Source organism: Rhinoraja longicauda, chromosome 12, assembly GCF_053455715.1.
Source record: "Rhinoraja longicauda isolate Sanriku21f chromosome 12, sRhiLon1.1, whole genome shotgun sequence".
In the NCBI taxonomy this organism is placed as follows: Eukaryota; Metazoa; Chordata; class Chondrichthyes; order Rajiformes; family Arhynchobatidae; genus Rhinoraja; species Rhinoraja longicauda.
The window spans coordinates 26,834,548-26,855,808 of record NC_135964.1 but is presented as its reverse complement, the minus strand read 5'-3'; the positions used below and the strand labels follow the sequence as shown (position 1 = coordinate 26,855,808).

The 21,261-nt window shown below is 44.9% G+C and overlaps 1 protein-coding gene across 2 annotated transcripts in view; it reads right to left on the bottom strand.

Annotated features, from left to right (window-relative positions):
• igsf3 (immunoglobulin superfamily, member 3) overlaps positions 1-21,261 on the bottom strand; it is a 149,763-nt gene that overhangs the window by 47,086 nt on the left and 81,416 nt on the right. For both annotated transcript variants that reach the window (XM_078409259.1, XM_078409260.1), the window contains exons 3-6: positions 12,531-12,938; positions 10,719-11,108; positions 6,473-6,874; positions 3,769-4,167 (exon numbers count right to left, since the gene is read on the bottom strand). In XM_078409259.1, the coding sequence (XP_078265385.1) occupies positions 3,769-4,167; positions 6,473-6,874; positions 10,719-11,108; positions 12,531-12,938 (1,599 nt within the window). The remainder of the gene's footprint in view (positions 1-3,768; positions 4,168-6,472; positions 6,875-10,718; positions 11,109-12,530; positions 12,939-21,261) is intronic.

Below are 21,261 nucleotides of genomic sequence, written 5' to 3'. Positions count from 1 at the left end.
CCAGTGCCGCAGTTGGTGAGTCCGGGCCGCGGGCTCTGCGAACCAGAGCCCCAGGTGGTCCCAGGTGCATGGCCGATGGTAGGCCGCAACGGGAACGGAGACACGACACAGAAACAAAGGTCGCGTCTCCGTTCGGGAGAGAGAATTTTACAGTTCCCGTTCCCTCCCACCCCCCCCCAAACATAACATACAAACCCTACACCATATCAAAACTACAATTCATACAAAAACAACAAAAAACACAAAAGACAGACGGACTGCAGGTGTCTAAAGCTAAAGCTAAACTGACCAGCTATCAATTTCCTCAGTTAAATATCAGGCAATCTGATCTTGCGTAGGATGATGAAGTGCATGTAAATTAAAAATGTAATATTAATGGATTTCTAAATAATTTGTTAGATGTGAAAATATCATTTTAATCAATTTTTTAATCTCATCAATTTCAAACAGAAAATATAAGAAACTCTAAGTAAGTCAGGGACTAGCTATTAGAAGAAATGGCAAGAGAGAAATCAAAGATGTTGAATGAACATATCAAGGGTGGATTTAGTCTGGTGGAAAGGGAAGCATAAGGATCCCTTATCCTTATGGATAAGGAACTCCACAATTGGAGAATTGTGTTCATTTCTGGTCAGCCAGTGAAACTTGACAAGGATATTGCCAGGAGTCGAGGGCCTGAGCTATAGGGAGAGGTTGGGCAAGAGAGAATGTTATTCCTTGGAGCGCAGGAGGCTGAGAGGAGATCTTGTGGAGGTATATAAAATCATGAGGGGAATAGAAAGGGTGAATGCACAGAGTCTGCTACACAGAGTAGGCGAATCAAGAACCAGAGGACACAGGTTTAAGGAGAGGAGCAACTTTTTTTCCACACAGAGGGTGGTGGGTACACAGAACAAGCTGCCAAAGGAGATAGTTGAGGCTGGTTTATGGGTAGGAAAGGTTAAGGGCAAAGATAATTAAGGGCATTTAAAAAGACATTTGGGCAGGTGTATGGGTAGGAAAGGTTTAGAAGGAAATGCAGGCAAATAGGACTAACTTAGATGGAGCATCTTGGTCGGCATGGATGTTGGGCCGAAGGGCCTGTTTTCATGCTGTATATGATCTGTCAGCTGAATTATCATTGATCCTTTTGTTGTTATCCTTATGTAGCGGCAGCAGTGGGGTTTCTTGTTTTGCTCTATCGTTCAGGAACAATTCAATTTTGAGTCCAATTTTCCATTTCTGCTGATCATAATTCTCACCTGAATGAATATACTGAATTTGCTAGTACATACCAACACTACTAATTATTTTTCGCTACACGTTCTTCATTATGTTTGTGTCTTTTTACGCACCTTGCCATGTAATTAATTATTATTTGTTACAATTTAAAGGCCTAGAGTTAAAAGCAGTCATGAACATGGCTTAAAATCCATCCTTTTAAACTAGTGTTTTTTTTAAAAAACGACTTTTCACTCAACAAAAGTATTATTGAAATATTATCAGAGACACAAGGAGCTGCAGATGCTGGAATCTTACGCAAAGCACATGTATGCTGGCTGCCAAATAAAATTTGGTGCCTATATTATACAGAAGCACATTCATCAGATTTTGAGGTATTTATGTTAGATAGGAAGTGCTCCCATAAGAAAATGTTTTAGTGCCTTCTTCTTTATTCATATTTCTATGTTACATCTGATGTTGTGAAAGGCTTCTGACGAAAATGTTCACAACTGAAAATAATCACTTTTCAGCATTAAATTAATGTTTAGGAAAAGCATACCCCATGTTAAAGAGGATTTGAGATGATCTGAGCTGCTCTCAGATATTCCAATGAATAATTCGAGAGAAGGCGGCAAGGGTGAAATCTTGTCTTCCCGCTTGTTCTGACAGATGGCTCCAAGCTGAACATTCATTACCACTGACACACGGGGACAGTAATTACTGCTGGAAGTCAGCAGCTAGAACATTACTGGCTACAAGCACCATTCAATTCTTCTCACAAGGTGTCTGACTAAAGCTAACTCTCACATCAAAGGATGTTTAAGATGAAGAGACAATAGAGATGGAAAGACACAGGAAGATAGAGATAAAGTTTAAACAATGGACAGAAAAGGGAGGGAGACTACGACTGATAGCGACTAAGTTCATTATGTGCCTTCGAGTTGATTAAGAAGCTTCATCAAGGTGAGTGGCACGACAGGGGAAAGTACTGATGCAGCACAACACGGAGAGACAGACAGTGCCAGCAGTGTGATGGAGTCATGTTTCGCGACTAACTGCCTCATGTTGGAAAGAGAAACGTCACCAATCCATTTGCTCCAGAGATGCTGACTGACCCACTGAGTTACTCCAGCATTGTGTGTCTATCTTTATCAAAAGTTTACAACATGTTTAGAGTTTAGAGATATACACCATCAATCACCCGTTTACACCAGTTCCAAGTTATCCCATTTCCACATCCACTCTCTACACACTAGGGGGCAATTTACAGAGGCCAATTAACCTACAGATCCACACGTTTTGGGATGTGGGAGGAAATCGGAACACCTGGAGGAAAGCCACGGGGTCACAGGGAGAATGTGCAAATTCCACACACAAACAGCACCCAAGGTCTGGATCAAACCTGGGTCTCTGGTTCTGTGAGGCAGCACCTTTACCAGCTGCACCACCCCTTAATGGTGTCCCTGCACAAGCTACCCAATGTCTACGAAACTAAGCGAGTGAGTAATCAATATCTTCCAGAGAGAAAAAAGGGGTTTGAAATGAAAATTAAATAGTACCTACTTAAAATATATATTTGCCAACCAGGATGTATTCAATAAACACAAGTACAGGTATATAGAAAGAAATTGAAGCATAATGCAGAGTTTTAAATAATTACCAGGAAATGAACTGCCAAAACGGTAATATAAATTAATTGGATCATGCTTTAGACAATTCAAATATTGCCTCTCTGTGCCAGAGACCTAGGTCCGATCCTAACCTCGGGTGCTGTATGTGTGGAATTTGCACGTTCTTCCTGTGACTGCGTAGGTTTCCTCCGGGTGCTCCGGTTTCTCCCCACATCACAAAGACGTGTGGGTTTGTAGGTTAATTGGCCTCTGTAAATAGCCCCTAGTGTGCAGGGAGTGGATGCGAAAGTGGGATAACATAGAACTGGTGTGAACAGGTGATCGATGGTCGGTGTGGACTCGGAGGACCAAAGGTCCTGTTCCCATGCTGAATCTTTCAGTCAAAAAATATTGACTTAGAATTGAGTTGAACAGAATTGAACAGAGAAAGACACAGTGCTGGAGTAACTCAGAGGGTCAGGCAGAATCCTTGGAGAACATGGATAGGTGACATTTCGAGCTGGGCCCCTTCTTCAGACTAGTTACCGTTTTCCTTGCTAAACTAGCATTTGCATTTCCTTGCTTCTACAGTGAGAATTGAGCAGCGTCTATTCTAAATGTATTTTACGAAACATGATGCATTCAGCAAATGCGAGTATATGGAAAACAAATGGAGCAGAATGCAGAATTTAATGTCATTAACAGGAAATGTGCTGTCCAAACGGTAATACGAATTAGTGTATGATAAACATTTAGACAATTGAAATATTGTCAACCTTTCAGGGCTGCAGAATGTTAATAAGGCAGCAACAGATTTAGAACCTTAAATGGCTTGTAATGTACAACAATAGTGAAAACAGATAGGTGCCTGCAAGACTAGACTGCAGACATATTGATGTATTAAACCGAGGCAAGTACATCGCTATCTGACTGAAGGAGAATCTCAAGCACTTACCTGGCGGTTTGACCTTGACCTCCAGGATGTTTGACGATTTTTCAGCTTTCCTTACCCAATGCTCCACCTGATTCTGATGCCAAAGTTCCGCAATGCACTGGTATCTCCCCGCCTCCAAATCACTAGCCTTGGAGACTGTCAGCCGGACATTATTCGACGTCTTTGTTATCATCGTCTTGCTTTTAAAATTTGTGACCTTATCTCCCCAAATGATGGACGTGTCGCGGGCAAACGTGACCATGTTGTAGATGTTGCCTGATTGGGATGACTGGAATTTCCACCTCCACGATACGGACACCCAGGAAGGATAGTTGGGTCTGATGAAGCACTGGAGTTCAAACGCGTTACCATACGTCACCGAGGGTGTCCGTGTTATTGCTGTGACGCTGAAACCACTCTCTGTAAAGTCATCAACAAATAAAAAAGGTGTTGGTGCCAAAGTCCAATTATTTCAACATCTAAGTAGTCAGTGGGAAGAGGTTTCAAAAAGACGCGAAGTGCAGAAGTAACTCAGCCTGTTTCTATGCTGTGTCTTAAAAGTAAACCAACCTAAACAAAACCAACTCTGCGGGCCAGGCAGAATCTGTGGAGGGAATGGACAATCGGATCTGTTCCCATCGTCAATTTCTGCGGCCCATCAGCAGGTTGAATTTGCCCCCTGTGGTCGGGGCTCGAACTCCGCCCGGCCGGAGCCAACAGATCTGTTCTCATAGCCGACTTTGCGGGATGGATAATATGGCAAGGCTCTGGAACCAAGGGTACTGGAAAATCGGTGGTGGACCTGTGGCAAGATTTTTACTGAACTGTGTACAAAGATTTCACTGTACCTAGGTCCAAGTGACAATAAAATACCTTTGAACCAATGGGCATTTGAAATCTGTTTCTATATTTTTTCATTTTCTATTTTACTATCCTTTATAGAAAAACCTCCTTTAAGCTTTTCATTACATGGGGGGCTGAGCCTTCTGGCGGGTTATAAGCTTTTCCCTTTTGTCTTACATTATTGCCAACTTCTCTTGTTTGTCATTGTCAGCCAGTCTTTCCAGTTGGGTTTTTGTGCCACAAAGAGATGTACTTTTGCGATAAACTGCATTAATTCATGAAATGTTAGTCATTGTGTATTTATCACCATCCCTTGTAGTGTAATTCCCCAATCTTTGTAGCCAGCTACATAATTTGCTTTGATTAAATTTAAGATTGAACAAAATCATTTTCAATCTTTTCATAAAATTCTATCATGGATGGTTACTCTTTTCTAAAGGCAACTTAATTACGTAATTAGCAAATAACCCACTCTCTTTGTAAAACACTAAAATAGTTGGTTCCCAAGTCAACATATGGACCTGGAAAATCCAGCCATATTAAACAATATCAGTGGCATATTACAAATATTGACATATTTAGGGAGCTCACAACACATTAGGATGAACATTAAATTCTCCAGTTTTAGGTTAATAACCAACAAACATCCCCTCCATTCCCCACCCCCATGCCCTTTTCCCTGTGCCCCCACTGGAAGCGCACACATTTCTCCCACTACCATGCACCCATTTCCCTCCCCCCCCATCACACCCTTTCACCTATATCCTTTCCTCTGGCTTCACATTTCACGCCTCTTCTATCTTTCTCTCCTTATCTCACTACCTTTTGTGTCTTCATCTCTAGCCTTCGGAAACCATTTGTCAATCAACCCCCTCCACCTCACCTGCATCCACCCTTCTGAAGAAGTGTCACGACCCAAAACATCACCCATTCATTCCTTTCTCTCCAGAGATGCTGCCTGTCCTGCTGAGTTACACCAGCTTTTTGTGTCTATTATCACTTGCCAGGCTTTGTCCTGCCCCACCCCTCTTCCATCTTTTTCCCTGTACTCCATGAGTCTGAAGAAGGGTCCCGACCCTGAACATCACCTTTCCATATCCTCCAAAGATACTGTCAGATCCAGCACTCTTTCCAGCACTTTGTGTCTATTTTTTTGTAAACGAGCATCTGCAATCCTTTCTGCCTACATATTCCAATACTTCTTCTGGATAATCATGTACTCACCAGACTAAAACGCAAGATAGTTTCAGTTAACCAACAAAGTGCTGGTGTAATAGTGGGTCAGACAGGATCACTGGAGAACATGGATAGGTGACGTTTTGGGTAGGGACTCTTCTTCAGAAGACTAGAAATATCACCTATCCATGTTCTCCAGAGATGCTGCCTGACCTGCTGAGTTACTTCAGCACTTTGTGTCTTTTCTTGTACACTACCATCTACAGTACCAACCCAAACCCAAAAATAACCGACTCCACGCCGACCATTGATCACCCCAGTATACTAGGCCTATCCTACACGCTAGGGACAATTTACAATTTTTACCAAGGACAATTAACGTACAAACCTTTTTGGTCAAAGATCACACGTCTTTGGAGTGTGGGAGGAAACCTGAGCACCCGGGGAAAATCCTCGCAGTCACGGGGAGAACGTACAAACACCGTACAGACAGCACCTGTGGTCAGGATCAAACCCAAGTCTCTGGCACTGTAAGGCAGCAACTCTACCGCTACGCCACTGTGCTACCCCTTTGTTAAGTTGTTAGAGGTTACCTAAAATTGGAGACGTCAATGTTCATCCAATTGTTCATACCATTCATACCAATGTTCATACCATTCATAGCACAGATATTTTCAGTTCTCAGGTCTTTGGTGCCGACACTTACCAAGAGGAGTAACCACTGTGCCGATGCGGGCAGATTGCTTCCCGACCCGCTGCCAATCTCTGGCCGCGCTCGAGATCCACTCGGCCATGGTGCAGATATACTCTCCGTCATCCGACACCGCTGCATTGTGGAGCTGCAACACAAAGGAGCCCGGCCCTTGCTTGACCAGCCTCAGGTCTCCGCTGGCCCCCCGCTTGTGGTAGGACGTGTCAATGACTTGGGTCTCGTCCTGGTCCCGGCTGATAACGTCACTGGCCTGACCCCGCTTGTTGATCATCTGCCAGGTGATGGAGAGGCGATTGTGGTTGCCGAACGGCAAATTAGCATTGCAAACAAACTGAAGCATGCTGCCTTCCAAAACTTTGGTAGTGTTACTGGTGACAGTCACGTTCAAACTACTCTCTGGAGAATACAAAAGACCATTAGTACAACTGGTAGCATTGGGGAAGCAGGAGCAAGCCTTCAAGACCCACCAGCTTGCTCCCCAATTCCCTTCCACCACCCTCCCTTTGGTAGAGTCCACCTGCACCACGTTGCCTCGGCAACCTCACCGCTTTTTCAAGCTCCAGTCGCACCCCGGTCACTCCCTCCTCTCCCCTCTCCCATCAGGCAAAAGGTACAGAAGTTTGAAAATGTATACCTCCAACGCTCAAGGCTGAAGGAGATTGCAAAAAGTGATGGACAGTATCTTGTCCATCGCGGGTACTGACCACCCCACCAACTAAGGGATCTATAGGAGTTGCCAGCTCAAAAAAGCAGCCAGCATCATCAGAGACCTACAACACCCTCGGCACGCTCTCATTTCACTCCTACCATCAGGAAGAAGGTATAGGAGCATGAAAAGCGTGATCACCAGATTCAATAATAGCTTCGCCCCACAACTATCAGACTCTTGGACACGGCATAACACTAACCTCAACTCTGAACTATGGACTGAATTTGCTTGAGAGTGGCTACATTTAAAGAAGATTTAATTTAGTTTATGAAGAAACTGCAGATGCTGGTTTAAAACAAAGATAGACACAAAATGCTGGAGTAACTCAGTGGGACAGGCAGCATCTCTGGAGAGTAGGTGACATTTCGGGTCAAAACCCTTCTTCAGAGATAAAATGTAGTTGGAGACAGGAAGACTGGTTGGAGAACTGGGAAGGGGGAGTTTAGTTTAGAGATACAGCATGGAAAAAGGCCCTTTGGCCCACCAAGTTCACACCGACATTCCCCGTATATTAGTACTATCCTGCACACCAGGGACAATGAAAAAAAAATCTTTGCCAAAGCCAATTAACCTCCAAACCTGTACGAATGTGGGAGGAAACTGATGCGGACGAGGAGAACGTATAAACTGTGCAGATAGCACCCGTTTTCAGGATTGAACCTGGGTCTCTGAGATGTGCAGGACAAGTTTTATTTAAACAAAGAGAGTGGTGGGTGCCTGGAACGTGCTGCCAAGCATGGTGGTAGAGGCAAATATGATTGTGGTATTAAAGAGGCTTTTAGATAGGTAAATGGATATGCAAGGAATAGTGGGATGGGGAAGATGTAACTTGTTTCACATCATAAGAACCAATGTTTTGGATTTTATGGGAATTGTAGCCAAGTAAATCCACTAATTACTTAAAAAATAGTTTTCTGGGTGAGATCTGTATCTTTTTGTTTCAAAATAAGCCGCAGCGTAGATTTTTGATAAGCGTAATTTAAAATCTGATAGTAATTAGTTTATTTTACTACTAATACTGCTTGAAAGATTTGTTTAATTGTAGCAGTGGAAAGCAGAATGATTGATTTAATTACTCTTATTGGTCCTAAAATAACTTTTCTATGATTGATCTTCATTAGTTGGCTATGCGCCAATACTATGTGAAGAAATGCTATTACTTTTCCAAAGTGTCTGAAACAATGTTTTTCTTTTTTAAGATCCAACTAGCTTGATATTTCGGCCATTGTTAATGAACACAAGGTACATATCACATCCTTGATTTATTTTAGAGCAAAGCACAAAGTGCTGGAGGAACTCAGCGGGTCAGGCAGCATCTGTGGAGGGAATGGACAGATGACATATCAGGTCAGGACCCTTCTTCAGAGTAGGGAGGAAGAGAAAGCTGGGCAAAGAGAGGTGGGGGCAGGCCAAACCTTGGAAAGTGATAGATGGATACAGGTGAGTGGGGGATTAATTGGCAGATGAGTGGAGTAAGTGACAAAGGCCAGAGGTTTAAAGGAGACGAAAGGGTGCCAGATAAGCAGAGAAGAGGAGTGAAATGTAAAGCTGGGGGCAGGGATATGGATGGAAGGGGACAGGGGAAGGGGGAGACAGACAGACAGACAGACGGACAAATGAAAATGAAAATGATTTTTTTTTACACAAAGGGTGGTGGTTGTATGGAACGAGCTGCCAGAGGAAGTAGTGGAGGCAGGTACTATCCCACCATTTTAGAAACATTTAGAAAGGTACATGAATAGGATAGGTTCAGCAGGATATGGGCCAACTGCAGGCAGGTGGGATTAGTGTAGATAGGACATGTTGATCGGCATGGGCAAGTTGGGCCGAAGGGCCTGATTCCACGCTGTATGGCTCTATGATGCTATTTGTGGAAAGAGGAGGGATAAAAGGGAATGGGGGCCTCGGCGATGGGAGATAACAGATAAAGAAAATTGATGTCAGATAAAGCCAAAAACTGCCAGAAAATCTGGGGCAAATATGATGCTATTTCTCTATGTCGTTGGTAACAACAACAGGACTAGTCTAAATATTATCCATTTCTGCACATGTATATTGAAGACACCATTTTGAGGATGATAATTCTGTTTTTAAAATTGTCTGATTTGGTCGTGATACAACAGAATCTTACTGGAGATAAAATGGTTCATCGTTCTAGCTACAAGGAGTGCACTTTGTACTGCCTGGAGTCCTGACATGATGGGTCAGACCACATTATTTCCAATGTCAGAGAACTCCAGTTTGACCCTGTGGTGATCCCATCCCCAATTATTTCCTCTTGAAGATTAAGTGTCAGATTATCGCAAAACGCAGAGTTACCTATAGAAACTGACTTTTGCACTGACCGTGAATAACAAAAGTTGGAAAGAATATATTGTCGTTGCGGATGGGTGAACACTTTCCTTTGGTCTTATCTCCCCACAGGGACATTTCACTATCAATTCCCACTTTAAAGAAAAAAGAAAGTACCGGATCGTTTGTTGATATTCCTGGTGGTCCAGTTTCCTCCCACATCCCAAAGGCATGCGGGTTTGTAGGTTAATTGGCCTCTGTAAATTGCCCCCTAATGTGCAGGGAGTGGATCAGAAAGTGGGATAACATAGGACTAGCGTGAATGGGTGATCGATGGTCGGCAAGGACACGGTGGGCCGCAGGGCCTGTTTCCACGCTGTGCTTCTAAATTTGAGGAATTCATTGCCACAGAAGGCTGTGGAGGGCTGGTCAATGGATATTTTAATGGTGCAGATTGACAGATTCTTGATTAGTAAGAGTGTCAGGGGTTATGGGGAGAAGGCAGAAGAATGGGGTTGAGATGGAAAGATGGATCAGCCATGATCGATTTAATTGCGGAGTAGACTTGTTGGGCCGAATTGCCTAATTCTGCTCCCGTAAAATGCTGGAATAACTCAGCGGGTCAGGCAGTAGCTTTGGAGAAAAGAAACAGGTAAACTAGAGGTATGAAAAGGTTCCGAATAAATCAGAGCCGGCACCGATGACCAAGGAAAAATGGAGCTCACAATGGTCCATTGTTGGCCGTGGAAGAGTTGATAATGAAGGGATATGAACAGTAAAACTAGAAGGACAACTAGGGTGAGGGAGGGATGGGGAGAGAGGGAAGGGTGACTTGAAATTAGAGAAATCAATGTCATACCGCTGGGGTGTAAGTTGCCAAAGCGAAATATGAGGTGTTATTCCTCCAATTTCTGACAATGGAGGAGGCCGAAGATAGAAAAGTCAGTATGGGAAGGGGAAGGGGAGTTAAAATGTTTGGGAAATGGGAGATCACATAGGTAAAGGAGGACTGAGCATTAGTGTTAAGCGAAATGATCGCCCAGTCCGTGCTTGGTCTCGCTGATATATAGGAGCCTTCACTAAGAACAGCGGATATAGTAGATGAGGTTGGAGGAGGTGCAAGTGAACCCCTACCTCACCTGAAAGGACTGTCGGAGTCCCTGATGGCGTTGAGGGAGGAGTTATGGAGGCAGGAGAAAATCTGCAGGGGTACATTAACAATTTTGAACAGTTACTTACTGACAGGTAGAACAATTATTAAATGTTTCGTAGATTTGTTCGTGTCTCTGCCGATGAAATCTCCTGTCACCGTCCTATCCTGCTCAGTGGCCCGACAGTGATACTTGCCACTATCTTCCAACTGAAGGTGGTAGATTTTCAGCAGGTGTGTTGTATCAGTCTCTTTCGCAAACCTTATATATCCCAAACGCTCTCTCGTTATGTAGTCAGCATGGACCGTTGGCACTGCATTGCGGCCAACATTGACGATTTGCGTGCCGTTATAAATCCACAACATTGAGAAATATCGGTCCTGTATATTCTGAGCCTCAATGACACACCTCAACTCCAAGCTCTCTCCCACCGTGAAGACTTTCCTTTCATTCTCCAAATGAACACTGAAGTTCTTATCTGTAACAAAACACGGACATACATTTAACGGTGACTGCTTGGGAATCCAAGGTTCAGGATTTACGACTAAATATCATATCATATCATATCATATCATATCATATACATACAGCCGGAAACAGGCCTTTTCGGCCCTCCAAGTCCGTGCCGCCCAGTGATCCCCGTACATTAACACTATCCTACACCCACTAGGGACAAGTTTTACATTTACCCAGCCAATTAACCTACATACCTGTACGTCTTTGGAGTGTGGGAGGAAACCGAAGATCTCGGAGTAAACCCACGCAGGTCACGGGGAGAACGTACAAACTCCTTACAGTGCAGCACCCGTAGTCAGGATCGAACCTGAGTCTCCGGCGCTGCATTCGCTGTAAAGCAGCAACTCTACCGCTGCGCTACCGTGCCGCTGGCAGGTAAAGGGCAGGAAACATGAATAGAAAAGGTTTAGAAGGATAAAGACCAAATGCAGGTAGGTGGGATGAGTGGAGGCATAGACATTATCACCCCCTCTTCCCCAGCCAACAATGGGCCATTATGGGCTCCACCCTTCCTGAGTCATCTTGTTACCAGCCCTGATTTGTTCCAGCCTTTTCCTATCTCCAGTTCCCCCTGCTCTACTTTTAGTCTGAAGAAAAGTTTGGAACCGAAACATCACCTGCTCCTTTTCTCCAGGGTTGCTGCCTGACCAGCATTTTGTGTCTATCCGGTATAAACTAGCAATTGCAGTTTCTACACTAGTGGAGGCTTCTTGGTTGGCATGGACAAGATGGGCTGAAGGGCCTGTCTCCATGCTATATGACTCCAAAAATGAAGCCTGGGATTGTCCAAGACTTACTTAAACCTTCAAAATGTAGAACAAAAGGACACAAAATGTTGCAGTAACTCAGAAAGTCAGGCAGCATCTCTGGAGAAAAGGAGGTGATATTTCGGGTCGGGACCCTTATTCAGACCAAAGATGGGCAGGAGGGGCAGGACAAGGCCTGGTAGGCAACAGGTAGATACAGGTGTGGAGGGTTTTGTAAATGCAGACAGTAGGATAAAGACCAGAGATAAAAATAACAAAGGTGTGAGATTGGATTGATTGGACCTGCACCTATTTCTCTCCTCCCACTTCCCCTTCCACCTAAATTCCTTCCTCTAGCTTCATAATTAGCAACTCTTCATATGTTCATACGTTATAGGAGCATAATTGGGCCATTCGGCCCATCGTGTCTATTCCGCCATTCAATCATGGCTGATCTATCTTTCCCTCTCAACCCCATTCTCCTGCCTTCTCCCCATAACCTCACACCCACACTCTTCGATCCTTTTAGGTCTGGTTTGAAGTCAGGACCCTTCTCTATACCGTATTCTTTCAGACTTTGGCAATAGTGATTTTGATGTACCCTTTTGAGGAATAATCATTCTACAACTATGCCTTACCCGTGGCTTTAACATTGACGGTGGTCCTATCGGAGCGCTTGGTGGCTATGGTGTACCAGGATTTATCTGGGTCTTGGATCCACTCTCTGGCCTCGCAGTAGAAGGTCCCCTGGTCAAACGGTTGAAGTCTGTAGATGGTGAGTCTGTAGGACGTAGCCCCAGTTTTGTCCAGTCGGACGTCGCCCGACGATTGCCTCTGCTTGTACGACTCTCCGGGACGTAGGATGAAGTCCCGGGTCAGCGAGATGACCTTGAGACTCTGATCTGCCTTCTGGAGATACCAAGTGACAGCCACATGCGTGTGGTACGGCGTCTGCTCAGAGACCTCACACACCAGCTCCAGCGAATCTCCCTCCACTTTATTCAGCTCCTGGGCTACAGATGTTGCTCGGAGAGTATCTGGGATAACTGGAAGGGAACAGAACAGGAATGGTCAATAGAACATATTATAAACAATTATTTTTTTCAACAGAGACTGTACGTGATTCAATGACAGCTCAACTTTGGGCAGCACTGTGACATAGGTGGTAGAGATTTAGTTTAGACACACAGAGCTGGAGTAACTCAGTGGGTCAGGCAGCATCCATGGAGAAAAAGAATAAGTGATGTTTTGTGTCGGACCCCTTCTTCAGACTGAAGTCTGACCCAGTTCAGACCCAGTCTGAAAAAGGGTCCAGACCCGAAACATCTCCTGTTCTTTTTTTCCCCAAAGATGCTGCCTGACTCGCTGAGTTACTCCAGCACTTTGTGTCTATCTTCAGTATAAATCAGCATCAGCAGTTCCTTCCAACACAGAGATTTAGTTTAGTTTAGTTTAGAGATATGCCAATTTCAGAAAAGACAAAATTTATAACATTATTTTCAGATGTTTGTCACAATGTAGTAGATATAATAAAGATAATTCACTTGCGTATCAGTTTAGAGATACAGAGCAGAAACCCATCGGCCCATCGAGTCTGCACCAACCATCTATCAGCCGTTCGCACTAGTTCTGTCCTACACGTTAGGGACAATTTACAAAAGCCAATTAACCTGCAGGCCTGCACGTCTTTGATATGCGAGAGGAAACCGGAGCACACGGAGAAAAACGCACGGTCAGTGGGAGAACGTGCAAACTCCGTAAAGACAGCATCCGTGGTCAGGATGGATAAAGGTTCTGACTGTCTGTTTTACCTATGCCTCTCATAATTTTAGATACTTCTATCAGGTCTCTCCTCAACCTCAAGTGATTCAGAGAAAACAATCCAAGTTTGTCCAAACTCTGATTTAATTGGAGAGCACACAAACAGAAGCTTTTCACTGTACATGTGACAATAATAAACCCAACCTCATAGAGCTGCTGCCTCACAGCACCAGGGGACCAGGGTCCAATCCTGATCTTGGGTGCCGCCTTTGTGGAGTTTGCATGTTCTCCCTATGACCTAATGGTTGTCTGGATATTCCCATTATCCCAAAGACGTTGAAGTTGATGGGTTAATTGACCACAGTAAAATGCTGAGAATGTGTAGATGAGTGATAGAATCTCGGCGGGAGTTGATGAAAATATGGGGAGAATAAAACAAAGGGGTTTAATATAGAATTAGTGTAACTGGGTGTTCAATGGTCAGGTGTGGACTCGATGGGCTGAAGGGCCTGTTTCGTCCTGTATCTCTTTATCACTATGACTCATAAAGTAATAGAAATTTTGAGAGGCAGAGATAGGGTAGACAGAATCTTTTTCCCCAGGATGTTTAACTCAAATACTAGGGGAAAGAGCTGCAAGGTGGGAGGGGCACAGTTTAAAGGAGATGAGCAGGGCAAGTTTTTTAAAAATGCAGACGGTGGTGGGTGCCTGGAACGCATTGCTAGGGGTGGTGGGGGAGGCAGATGCGATAATGGCATTTGGATAGGCGCATGGCCATGCAGGGAATGGAGTGATATGGGTTATGTGCAGGTAAATACTGTATGTAACGGTTTTGACATCATGTTCAGCGCAGACATTGTGGGCTGACAGCGCAGACTTGTGCTGTACTGTTTGTTCTACGTTCCAAACGGTTTAACTGTTGATGATGTGGATGGCCAGTTACAATGGTCTTTCTAGACTCAATGAACTGCCATCATAAAGCTGATTAGTTTATCTTGGCATCCTGTTTGGCACAGACATTGTGGGCTGAAGACCTGTTCCTCTGCTGCACTTTTTAGTTTAGAGTTTTGAGATACAGTGCAGAAACAGGACCTTCAGCTCACCATGTCCATGCCGACCAGCAATCATCTGTGCACTAGTTCTATCCTACACACTAGCCCAGTTTACCTCTCTGTGACCTCCTGACATATACTTTGAGGCACTGAAGGGTTGGCAGCGGATTATTTAATAACTATATTTCAATGAGTATTTTACACAAGACGTTGCACTATGCTGGCAAGACATGCCCCTGTTTGTGTATCTGAGGGGGCTGCTCCTCAAGTTTAGTTTAGTTTAGAGATACAGCGTGGAACCAGGCCGATCGGCCCACCGAGGTTGCGCAGACCAACAATTATCCTGTACACTAGTTCGATCCTAGACATTAGGGACAATTTACAGAAGCCAATTAACCTAAAGAAACTGCACATTTTTGGAATGTGGGAAGAAACCGGAGCACCTGGAGAGAACCCATGCAGTTACAAAGAGAACGTGCAAACTCCATACAGACAGCACCCATAGTCAGTATCATACCCGGGTCTCTGACACTGTAAGGTAGCAACTCTACTCCGCGCCACTGTGCCACCCAAAGCTGTTCTATGTTTCTAAATATGTTTAATTCCGTGAGATGGTTTCGAGACATATTGATCCTCATTATAGAGACTTCCTCTGCTCAACACAATGTTCTAGGATTAAAGATCCACACAGCAGGCTTGAAAAACGTGAGAAAAACATAAGGAAAATAAAGATGGGATGGAAATTTGCATTACCCCGAGGAAAAACAGCACACAGAGCTGTTTCTGTACACACCATGACACTCTTCATTTTAAAAGCTTTCAAAACCACTGCAGGAACATTGATCCATTAATGCACAGATCTATTAGCAGAGATATCAAGACCTTCCCTTTAAAATTAAGAAATTTAGATCAGTATATTTAGCACTCATACACCCACACACCATATGAGCGGCATGGTGTCGCAGTGGTACTGCCTTACAGTGCCAAAGACTTGGGTTTGATCTTGACTACGGGTATTGTCTGTACGGAGTTTGTACGTTTTCCCCACACGGGTTTTCTCTGGGTGCTCCGGTTTCCTCCCACACTCCAAAACATGCAGGTTTGTAGTTAATTGGCTTCAATAAAAAAATGTAATTTGCCCCTAGTGTGTAGGATATTATTAGTGTACGGGGATCGCTGGTCAGTGTGGACTTGGTGGGTCGAAGGGCCTGTTTCTGCGCTGAATCTCTAAACTAAATTAAACTATTGTAACAAAATCAAACATCTTCCATGCGTCAACAGTACCTTTCCGGAAAATTTTGCTCTCCAATATTTTGTTTTTTATTTTGTACTGAGCATACTAGTTTTCAGTTATGTTATACTTTATTTTTTAAACTTGAATCTATATTCACTACCATAAATAACATCAATAATTAACAGCGTCAGAGATGAGCCAGTTCTTTGGTGGACACAAGGAACTGCAGATGCTGGAATCTTGAGCAAAACACACAAAAGTGCTGGAGTAACTCGGCAGGTCATGCTGTCATGACAAAGCCACCAGCATAATCAATGACCAGTCTCACCCTGGTCACTTCACTTATCCCCTCTCCCATCAGGCAAGAGTATGAAAACGCACACCTCCAGATTCAGGGACAGTTTCTTCCAAGCTGTTATCAGGCAATTGAACCATCCTTTCACCAACGAGAGAGCGGTCCTGACCTCCCATCTACCTCAAAAGGAGACCCTCGGACTATCTTTAATCGAACTTTACTGGGCTTTATCTTGCACTAAATGCTATTCCTCTTATCCTGTATCTGTACTTTGTGGAGGCTCGATTATAATCATGTATAGTTTTTCCACTGACTGGATAGCATGCAACAACAAAAGCTTTTTACTGTACCTAACAATAAACAAAACATAAAACTGGAGTATATGGTTAGGTGACGTTTTGGATCGAGACCCTTCTTCAGGCTGGTTGTGGTGGGGGGGGGTGGGAAGAAAGCTGGAAGAGAGAAGGGACAGGGCAAAGCCTGGCAAGTGATAGGTGCATACACCTGAGGGGGAAGGTTTGATTAGCAAATGGGTGGATAAAGTCTAGAGATGAACTCGGTCAAAGAGCAGGAGAGCAGCAGGAATGACAGGGTTTCACAGAACTCCCGTCGGAGAGAGGAGAACAAAGTATCCATACCTTGAGAAGATTTCACAGTGGATCAGTAAATGCTGGTTTACAAAAAAAGAGACACAACGTGCTGGCGTAACTCAGCAGGTCAGGCAGCATCTCTAGAGAACATGGATAGGCGTCATTTCAAGTGGGACCCTTCTTCAGACTGATTTTGGTTGGGGGGAGAAAGCTGGAAGAGAGGCGGGGGAATATGTACAGCACAGAGAGCATGGAGCATTGTTTTAGCAACTTCTCACGACCCTTGGAAGAGAGTGAAAATGCATAAACTAAAGACCTCTCCACTATATCAAGAACTATCAGCTTCTTCCCTTCTGTTATCAGGCTTCGGAACAGTCCTTCCATAAGCTAGGGTACTGTCTGATTCACTTCTACCTCATTGTGGACATTTAACTTTGTCTCTGGATAGGGTTGCCAACAATCGCACTCCCAAATACAGGACAAGGTGACGTCACCGCCCCGCACCCCACGTGACCTCACCCAGCCAGAAGCCATGTGCTCCCGCTCCAACAATGGTGGCCGCCCGGGCGGCGGGTTGCTACGCAACCTTCGTTAAGAGCTCCCAGAAATCGCTACAAAATGTAATAATAATAATAAGCGAGGTCTTAAAATCCTGGGTTTAAATGTACAGGTTTGGGCTAACTTGGTGTAAAATTTAACAGAAATGCCGCGGGGGGAAAAGCACAGCGGGTCAGAAAGAGAAACAGAGTTAATGTTTCGAGTTGGCGACCGGTCGTCATTCCCAAATCGCTTTAAGTCAGATGGTGGAGCATTGTGACTCCTTGTGTAAAGGTCGGAAGGTGGTTTCTAAAGTACAAGTGGGGATCTCTGCAGAGTATGTGAAGGAAATACATCACGCCCTTGCATTGGGTGGCGATTGCAGTGTGAGCGAGTGCGGCCAGCGCCTGCTCCATGTATATATAATGGCCCTGGAGACATCAAGGGCAGCTCTCTCAGTGTTAATAACGCTGGCTGCACACCATGTTCCCATTGGGGCAGCTCGGCCCCCTGTTCCTCCCGATGGCCGGTGCCTCCCTCTCTTGCGAACCGGCCTCACCCTTCAACCACAAACTTCACCGGCATTGTGTGCAGGTTTACCAAGAGCGCTGCCTTAGTCTGGAAGTTCTGGGGAGGTGAAAGGAATCAAAAAACCTGGCGACTTCCCACCCACCCAACCAACGAACCAAACATGCCCTCCAAGACAGCAGAGCCTGGCTCGGTTTACCTGGCTGCCGCAAGGAATTAAACCGAACTGTCAATGGGGAACCTGCGATCAGCGTCAAATAATGGCTCAGTTTCAGACTGTTTTTTGTGGATTGGACGAATCCCCGCAGGTTTAAGCAATTTAAGTGGATTGTAACCCGCTGCGTGACTTGGAAGCACTGATTTAATGTTACTCCCTCTGGAATGTGCACTGTTGAATGCATGTGTGAAACAATTGGATAACGGTTTAAAATATGTAGCATCATATCGAAATCAGAATCAGAATAACCTTTATTGTCATCCAAAAAAACAAGTCTTTTGGACGAAATTCCGTTACCCACAGTCCAACAATAAGAGCAAATAAAAATAAGCAATAACAAACACAATCACAAACCAACACAAAACAAAAAAAAGAAACATCCATCACAGTGAGTCTCCTCCAGTCACCTCCTCACTGTGATGGAAGGCCAGAATGTCTTTTCTCTTCCCCAGCCGTCTTCTCCCGCGGTCAGTTTGAAAAGTCCGGGAGCAGAGCAAGGACGCCCGTTGGCTGAGCAGTAAAGAAAGTGCTAGTTTAAGTGAGAAGTCAGGTAAATTGGACAATCAGGCAATTTAATTGGTGATATAAGCAATACTTGCAAAAGGGTGCAGCCCTGTTCAGGTGCAGCCCAGTGAGAAAAGTGCGAGTCTTTGGCTGCGAGTCTTCGGCGAGGAGGCTGAGGTGAGGAGGATACGATTGTTTTAAGCCAGAGCTGGTTATAGGCACAAGGTGATGGCGGAAAAGTTGGTGCGGTGTGTTTCCTGCAGGATGTGGGAAGACAGGGACGTCGCTGGAGCTTCAGGGAGCTACACCTGCAAGAACTGTGTCCAGGTGCAGCTCCTGAAGGGACGTGTGGTGGAGTTGGAGAGGCAGTTGGATGACCTCAGGGCCATCCGAGAATGCGAGAGTTTCCTCGACAGGACCTATTGTGAGGCTGTCACGCCAAGGGTCCAGATCGAGCGAAGGTGGGAGACTGTTTCAGGGGGGAGTGGACGTGGACTACAGGAGGCCCCAGTGGCTGTGCCTATTGCAAATAGGTATACCCTCTTGGGAACTGTCGGGGCAGAAGACGTTTCCAGTCCGAGTGGCGGACCTGTTGGCAAGGATACTCGACAGGGGAGACCGAAGTCTGGAAGAGCCGTAGTGGTCGGTGACTCCATAGTCCGAGGGACGGACAGAAGATTCTGTGGCAGCAGGAGGGACTTGAGGATGGTCTGTTGCCTCCCTGGTGCCAGGGTTCAACACATCACAGACCGGCTTCAGAAAATCCTAGTGAGGGAAGGCGATCAACCTGAAGTCGTTGTGCACGTGGGCACGAATGACGTCGGGCGGAAGAGGAAGGAGGTGCTACAGCGGGAGTTTAGAGAGTTGGGAAAAGCACTGAGAAGTAGGACGTCGAAGGTAGTTATCTCTGGACTGCTACCGGTACCTCGTGCTGGTGAGGCCAGGAACAGAGAGATAGAGGGTATGAATTTATGGCTGAGGGGCTGGTGTAGAGAGCAGGGATTTAGATTTCTGGACCACTGGGATCTCTTCTGGGCTAGGGGTGACTTGTACAAAAGGGACGGGTTGCATCTTAACAGCAGGGGGACAAACATTCTGGCAGGCAGGTTTGCTAGTGTGACACCTGTGGCTTTAAACTAAGTAGTGGGGGGGAGGGGTTAACAAATTGTGAATATGAAGATGAGGTAAAAGGGAATACAGGAGATATTGCAAAAGACTCTCGGAAGAATGGGAACAGAAGTTCTAGAGCGGAAAAGAAATTAAGGGCAGGGCCAATTGTGAACGATGTGAGAGGGGAGGTAAATACAGAAGTTAAAGTGTTGTACTTAAATGCGCGTAGTATAAAAAATAAAGTGGATGAGCTTGAGGCTCAGTTAGTCATGGGCAAGTATGATGTTGTAGGGATCACTGAGACATGGCTACAAGAGGACCAGGGCTGGGAACTGAATATTCAGGGGTACACAACGTATAGAAAAGACAGACAGGTGGGCAGAGGGGGTGGGGTTGCTCTGATGGTAAGGAATGATATTCATTCCCTTGCAAGGGGTGACATAGAATCAGGAGATGTTGAATCAGTATGGATAGAAATGAGAAATTGTAAGGGTAAAAAGACCCTAATGGGAGTTATCTATAGGCCCCCAAACAGTAGCCTCGACATGGGGTGCAAGTTGAATCAGGAGATAAAATTGGCGTGTCAAAAATGTAATGCTACGGTGGTTATGGGAGATTTCAACATGCAGGTAGACTGGGAAAATCAGGTTGGAAATGGACCCCAGGAAAGAGAGTTTGTAGAGTGCCTTCGAGATGGATTCTTAGAACAGCTTGTACTGGAGCCTACCAGGGAGAAGGCAATTCTGGATTTAGTGTTGTGTAATGATCCTGATCTGATAAGGGGACTAGAGGTAAAAGAGCCATTAGGAGGCAGTGATCACAACATGATAAGTTTTACTCTGCAAATGGAAAGGCAGAAGGGAAAATCGGAAGTGTCGGTATTACAGTATAGCAAAGGGGATTACAGAGGCATGAGGCGGGAGCTGGCCAAAATTGATTGGAAGGAGGCCCTAGCAGGGAAGACGGTAGAACAGCAATGGCAGGTATTCCTGGGAATAATGCAGAGGTTGCAGGATCAATTTATTCCAAAGAGGTGGAAAGACTCTAAGGGGAGTAAGAGACACCTGTGGCTGACAAGGGAAGTCAGGGACAGCATAAAAATTAAGGAGAGGAAGTATAACATAGCAAAGAAGAGTGGGAAGACAGAGGATTGGGACTCTTTTAAAGAGCAACAAAAGTTAACTAAAAAGGCAATACGGGGAGAAAAGATGAGGTACGAGGGTAAACTAGCCAATAATATAAAGGAGGATAGCAAAAGTTTTTTTAGGTACGTGAAGAGGAAAAAAATAGTCAAGGCAAATGTGGGTCCCTTGAAGACAGAAGCAAGGGAATTTATTATGGGGAACAAAGAAATGGCAGACGAGTTAAACCGTTACTTTGGATCTGTCTTCACTGAGGAAGATACACACAATCTCCCAAATGTTCTAGGGGCCGGAGAACCTAGGGTGATGGAGGAACTGAAGGAAATCCACATTAGGCAGGAAATGGTTTTGGGTAGACTGATGGGACTGAAGGCTGATAAATCCCCAGGGCCTGATGGT